Source organism: Fomitopsis serialis (genome assembly GCF_022376445.1).
Source record: "Fomitopsis serialis strain Sig1Antser10 chromosome Unknown B0H18scaffold_87, whole genome shotgun sequence".
In the NCBI taxonomy this organism is placed as follows: domain Eukaryota; kingdom Fungi; phylum Basidiomycota; class Agaricomycetes; order Polyporales; family Fomitopsidaceae; genus Fomitopsis; species Fomitopsis serialis.
The window spans coordinates 108,374-115,001 of record NW_025955047.1 but is presented as its reverse complement, the minus strand read 5'-3'; the positions used below and the strand labels follow the sequence as shown (position 1 = coordinate 115,001).

The window sequence follows — 6,628 nt, the reverse complement described above, 5'->3', positions numbered from 1 at the left end:
CAAAGGTTGGACTGCGAGTCGTCCCAGAGGATTCCATGGAGATGCGGGGGCGCGCCCCAAGACGGTGGCCTCGTGCAGGAGATCCGCAAAGGATCTGTGCCATGCCCGTCGATGCAGCACAAGCTGGGACACACCACATTCAGCTCACCGGACGACGATACGTTGTGACGGTCCGGACGGCGGATGGCGACGGTGTAGTACAAGAAGGTACTGGGGGGAACAGAGCAGCCCCAACAGATATCAGTGGGATCCACGTAGGAGCGGCGGTGTGCGTGTCGAGGCCAAGCCCCTCACGCGCAGACGAGGTACGTTGACCGAGTGGTTTCCTTCTCGGCATCAATCGAGGTACGCAACGAGACGTCCGGCGGACGACAGCAGACATCGCCTTCCTCGTGCGTGACCAGCCGTTGCCGTACATTGCGAGCGAGCAACGTCACCGAGCCGACGTGAATGAACCCGAGGAGTGCGCGATGGACGTGTCGTTCGTGAGGGGTATGCAGAGGAAGTTTGGGCGGGAGGGACCAACATGACGGGCACGAGCGTACTAGATACGGTCTCTTGCGGCTCTGTCTCGTAGAGGGATGGGGACCGTTTGCTTGGGCCGGTGCGCGGATGCCATGTGGGGCTTCTGGGAGCAGCATGCAGTACGCTTGCAGACCGGACACACGCATACGACGGCTGTCGATGGTGGAGACTTGAGACCAGGACGGAGTTCGCCAATACACCTGGCGGACGACAAGCCTCTGCGCCGTTTGTCCAGTCTGGGATAGGTCGTCTGTGGTGGGTCGTGTGCCGTGTAGCCTTGTTCGTCGGAGAGCTGTGCTGTCGGGACAAGGGGTGAGTACTGGATCAGTGATGAAGGCTCGATGAGCAACGTACCGTGAGCCTCGCTCGCTGTTATCTAATGAGACATAGTATATCGTGCGCGTGCTCCGAGTGATTGCCTGTGAACCAGCGTGTTCGTGAGTGTGGCTCGAGGGCGAGGGCGGCCGGGAAACCTCACCTGGTCACTGGTCCTCGTCTCGGCGAGCCTACATTACCCGTTGCCTGCGTGTCTGTCTCGGCGAGTGCAATACCACCTGTGAGCTGGGACACAGTCAGTACGAGGACCTGCTGTATGAGTTGCGAACTGACTTACTGTGCATCTGCGTGCTGTCCAGCTTCGAGCATGGGGCAGCTCGTCTGTTAGTAACAATCTGTGAGACGTCGAACATATGGAATGGTTAGTGTAAGCAACAGAGCAGATTGGCTATGGTACTTACCATGGCCTGGCATAGCTTCTGCTCCGTGAGAGGAGGGTGGGCCTGCTCATGTATATATACTGGAGACTGGAGTTCGTCGCTGAACTCCGCGGGCTTCCTTCGGCCTCGGGCTGAGTCCGGCCTCCCATTGTTCACCCAAATTAGGCTCTGCCGGTCAAGACCGCTTCGAGCCTTCGGCCATGGGTGGCTGATGGTGGCTAAGCGGCCACTGAGTGTTTCAGGCCCTGTATGGTACAATTTCTCACTCAAGCTCAGCACTGTGCTGTATCCTCACTCTTAGGTCTCACAATGAAAGAAATGTTTGTACTGTCTAGGGCTTAGGAACCATTTCTAATCTCTCAATAACTCATGTCCTCAAGCTGTTGTCTGTTACAAAAAAGGAAATATTGATGAGCCGATCAAATCTCTGAATCCATCAGACTCGAACAGGCAACACCGCTCCAGAACAATGACCTCATCAATTGAATTACCGCTTGGCAACCGGGGATAATCCCCGGCACCGGCTTCCGATGGCAAGGACATTGTCTGCCCAAGGCTGTCAGCCAATCCTGAATTGTCCAGTATTGGCTGGTACCCTCGAGCAGATCATGTCCTAGGCTGCATTTCTCAAGTGATGTTTCTTCCTCTAGCTACTGTATTTACATGCAGGGTAAGCAATAGTCTGCGTGCAGAATAAATGTCGCACGAATGCGGTCCTCCGAAGCCCTCGGGTGCCGAGCGCGCTTGTCCCTTCGGCGGGCCAAGCTCTCCGTGATCGTACACCGGCTTTACCTTGAAATGGAATGCAGTCAGAATACTACGTCACTGTTCCATTCGGCAGGCCTGTGATGCGCGTACCTCACAGTGTGAGCAAAGGCTCATTGCCACTGCTCCTTGGTCCGAAAAGAGCAAGTCTTGCAATGATAAGTACTACTGTGACCAACTACATGTCTCAAATACAAGTGCAGATATGGGTGATATCTGCGAGGGCAACATTCAAAAATGTCTGTATGGAACAGGCGGTCAGTGCACGTCCAGTATGGTGGGGAGGAGCCTGGGCGGAGTGCGCCAGAGAGGAGGCGTGCAATCCGGAAGAGCGTGAGATCGCCCCAGCCGATCTCAGAACACGAGGCTCTCAACCGCTTTTCTCGCGCGCCTATTCTCTTTCCTCTGCGCGCGATCATCCGTTGCTCCTCCTGCGGCGGTACCTGCCTCTCGTACTCGACTACCCTCAACGGTCGACCCTGTATTTCTATAACTGTGACTGTGAGTACAAACATCGCAGGTGATGCGGCCCGCTCACTCGCACAGGACAAGACCACTCAGCTTACATTCAAAGGCAACCCGAGTACGAGCAATATGCTCACGTCGCAACGTAGTCTCGCTTGCGTGAAACCTCCGGACGGCGCCTATCAGAACGCTCATATGCGATGCATCAATTGGAACGTACGTGTTGCCTTCCGACGGTTGGAAACTCGCTAGGGAGGAGAGAATAACAGTCGCATTAGCCCGGAGTTTGCAAGCGACGTCAGGGAACGGCGGGCATCGGGTACCGGAGACCGCTTCTGGATGGTTCCGAGACATGGTACGATCTTCCGTGGCATGCTGACGACGCACGGACCACTCCGCGGAAGGTACGAGCTATAAAAGCCGGCCTTGCTCGCCCAGTGCTATCTATCCTCTTTCTGCCCTCCACCTTTGTACCATCCATTTCCCGCACTTACTCCGCTTACATGCCATCACACTCCGTCTTTTGCCTTTCGCCAGCTCGGTTACTTCACCTCTCCGATGCTAAGTGAACCAAGCGATGTTTATGCGCGGAACACGGTGCCCAGCCTCACACACTGGCTGCGCCACTGGTAAGTTCATTGTATCACTCTGGCTACGACTTCAACGTCGAATCATGAAACCGTGACCAAGCTGGGACCACAACAGGTGAGGCATTCAATTTCACCGCACTCGCATTATCCTGACTAGTACTACACCGATCTAGCTATGCCGCCGACTTGAACCAGCTCGAGAACCCAATCCTGTGCAAGCATTATGCCATGTATGATATTTTATGGGTAAGTCTCTCATTCATCGCTCGCCTGGTGCGCTGGAGCTTAGGTCGACCATTGTCTCCGACAGGGTCGTCCCGGTGCGGTGTCCCGGCGTGATACCGGAATTTTGAATCTAGCACCGGAGTGATGACCGGACGTTGCCTCCTGTCTCCATGGATCCGGGAAGACGGATGATCGTGTCTGCGCTGCTTGTCGGAGGCGGGGACGTCGCGACGAGGGAGTCTGACACGATCGAAGGTGCGGCACCGATCCTTCTCACCGTGATGTGTTGACTTATGCCACGTCTTTCCAGTGTACTATGCGACGTTCATAACGCACTCGGTATGCGCATCATCTCTTTTCCACATGCTGATAAGTTTGGCTCGTGCGCCAGAGTCGACTCACGCTGTGTTCGGCAAATTTGGTTGCGAACTACAAGGGCCGGTCCAGAACGCAATACCCGCACACAACGGTTCCGCTTTGAGTCATCTGAGTGCATTTTGTAGTCGTTGCCACGGCACGTTCGACAGCGGACATCTGCGAGAAGTTCCGTTGATAGGATTGGTTTGGGCAGGCTGAGTGGCCCGGTTCTGACTGAGTCCCTGTCGAACCATCTGCGATGCCGCGCGTCGTATTCTGACTAAAAACGCAGATCCAGTCTCGAAGTCGCTCGCCGGCGTGAATGGACAAATGAACCGTCTTCGTCATTCTGCCATGTGGTTCACCGCTGTGGACACTATGTGACTGGTACGCACGTCCAATATCCAGATTAGTGGGTCGCAATACCCTCATTTGCTGATTACATCGACAGCACATCCGCTGCGGCTTCACTTATACCGAAATACATACGGGTGCTCGCAGCAGGCTGTCGGTGCAAGTCACAAGGTGCAGTGTGTTAATCAGTACACCGGCAGTGTGGCGTCCGGTGCCGGCAGCAGTGGATTTCAGTGCCTCGTTACTCGTTGTCTGTAAGTGCGTAGTGCTATGTACACACACTCTAATGACCTGTTCCGCCTCCAGCCTTCTCAGCCCTTTGTCTCCGCGCATACGCGTGATTCATGCATTCGATCCTCTCGTCTCGTCCCGGCCCATCTGTTGAAGTGAAAGAGGTTTAGAAGGGCTTGTTAGGCCAGTGGAAGTGAAGGACAGTAGAGTGGAGTGAACAGACCTATCCCAGAGGGAAGACTCTGATGCTAGGCAGGCAGAAGAGAGGAGAGATCGTTATCCATTAGGGGGGAATCACCCTAGTATATATACATGTCTGGGACTGATCACATGCTACATCAGTAAGCAGATCAGTAATCACTAAGTCCGAGTTTTAGGGAAATGAGTAAGCCTTAACTCCAGAGATAGGGATATGCATAAGCGTCCATGTGATCAAGGAATGTACTGGAAGGTCATGGAACATGCCGGAAGGGAGTGGAATGATCCAGAATAAGTCTGGAACAGTGTAGATCGGTCTGGAGCGAGTCACAAGATGAGTCCAGACAGAGTCCATCAAAAGAATGTATGTAATACTACATCGCAGAACACAAGTCCATATATGTACGTAACTGATAAGATAAGATAACACTGGAAAGTCGGAAGTTCAACACTCCCACTTGTTCAAGATGTCAAGTATCTCATCATGCCAACTGAAGACCTGAATTTCTCAATTCCACTGAATGGAACATTCTTGGTCAAGGCATCAGCAAGTTGGTCTTCACTTGCGACGTAGTAGATCTCCATTTCTCCACGTTCGTAGAACTCCCGAATATAGTGATAACGGATTTCTATATGCTTGGTGCGGCGATCCACAGCAGGGTTCACCGCAAGGAAAATGTTGCCTTGGTTGTCAAGACAAAGCGGAGTTGGATGAGACATATTATCTCCCAGTTCTTCTCCAAAATGACGTAGCCAGGCCATCTGACGACAGCAGTCAGAGCTGGCCTTATACTCTGCTTCAGTTGAAGACAAAGATACCGTCGGTTGACGTCTTGACACCCAAGAAACGACACAATTGGCCATAAGGAAAGTAAAGCCACTTGTAGAGTGCCTATCATCGTGATCTTCACCCCAGTCAGAGTCTGAATAGGCAATCAGACCAGAATTCGAGCCTCCGTCATAACAGAGAGCGAGTTCCTTAGTCCCTTGAAGATATCTTAGGACATAGTAGGCTAACCGCATATGCTCTTTGGATGGGTTTGAAGAATACTTTGCCAGACGTGTGACCGCGAAAGAAATGTCTGGACGAGTACCGAGCATAGCATACATGATGCTGCCAATAATGCTCTGGTAGCGGGTACGGAAAACCTCAGATGCTGTGTCTGGATTCTTCTCTAGGTCTGCTCCAGCGGGAAGAGGTGTCCGTGCAGGCTTGCAGTTGGACATCTGAAACCTCTCCAAAACTGACTCAATATAGTCTTCCTGATCAACGTAGATGAGACGTGTAGTACGCTCTCGACGTATTCTAAGACCAAGGAATCGCTGAACAGCACCCAGATCTGTCATCTGATACTCTAAGGACAACTTCTGCTTGATGTTGTCGATAAACAATTTCGAGTCACCCATGATGAGCAAGTCGTCGACATACAATATGATTAGGCAGGTGTGTCCGTCAGAGTCCCGGGAGAAGACATAAATTCCAGCATCCGAATAAGTCCGTTTAAACCCTAAGTCTAGGAGAGACTTGTGGATCTTAGCATTCCATTGACGAGAAGCTTGCTTTAATCCATAAATTGCCTTCTTGAGAAGACAGACAAAGTTCTCCTTGCCAGGTACAACCCATCCTTCGGGTTGTTCCATGTAGATTTCCTCGTCAAGGTCACCGTTAAGGAATGCCGTCTTGACATCCATAGACTCTATCTCCCAATCTTCAAGGGCTGCATGTGCCAACAAGTAGCGTACAGATTCAAACCGTGCAACCGGAGAGAAAGTCTCAGTATAATCTTGACCCCATACTTGGGTAAATCCCTTTGCGACAACACGTGCTTTATAGCGACCATCGTGCTTAATCGCATAAACCCAACGGCACTTGACAACCTTCCGGTTTTTAGGCCGTGGAACTAGAACCCAAGTCTTATTGTCCATGAGTGACTTGTACTCAGAACCTTCAGCAGCGAGCCATTTATCATGGTCGTGAGATTCCATGGCTTCCTTATGACTTTGGGGAAGACCATGGTTTGCTTCCGCCAGCATCCGTATAAATTGAGCAGTTTCAGCCTCAGGTTGTTGACGGCCTTGACTATCAGTACGACGGTCAATACTTGCTGGTGGCTCGTCACCATAGGCATTGTCTCTATTCCTCTGAGGGTTCTGTCCAGCACCTTGACGGCGAGGACGCTCATACTGAGGTTGCGGAGGAGC

At 52.3% G+C, this 6,628-nt stretch overlaps 2 protein-coding genes across 2 annotated transcripts; one reads left to right on the top strand and one right to left on the bottom strand.

Moving 5' to 3' along the window:
* Positions 1–290: 290 nt before the first annotated feature.
* Positions 291–2,825, bottom strand: B0H18DRAFT_1122969 (uncharacterized protein; the record flags this gene model as incomplete). The annotated part of the gene is made up of 6 exons (XM_048034613.1): positions 291–822; positions 880–944; positions 1,036–1,079; positions 1,139–1,196; positions 1,263–1,359; positions 2,692–2,825. 6 exons carry the CDS (start codon positions 2,823–2,825, stop codon positions 291–293), a joined length of 930 nt encoding a protein of 309 aa, XP_047889035.1.
* Positions 2,826–3,029: 204 nt separating this feature from the next.
* On the top strand, positions 3,030–3,767 carry B0H18DRAFT_957871 (uncharacterized protein; the record flags this gene model as incomplete). The annotated part of the gene is made up of 5 exons (XM_048042630.1): positions 3,030–3,100; positions 3,235–3,307; positions 3,421–3,541; positions 3,597–3,625; positions 3,678–3,767. 5 exons carry the CDS (start codon positions 3,030–3,032, stop codon positions 3,765–3,767), a joined length of 384 nt encoding a protein of 127 aa, XP_047889034.1.
* Between the last annotated feature and the right edge of the window lie 2,861 nt (positions 3,768–6,628).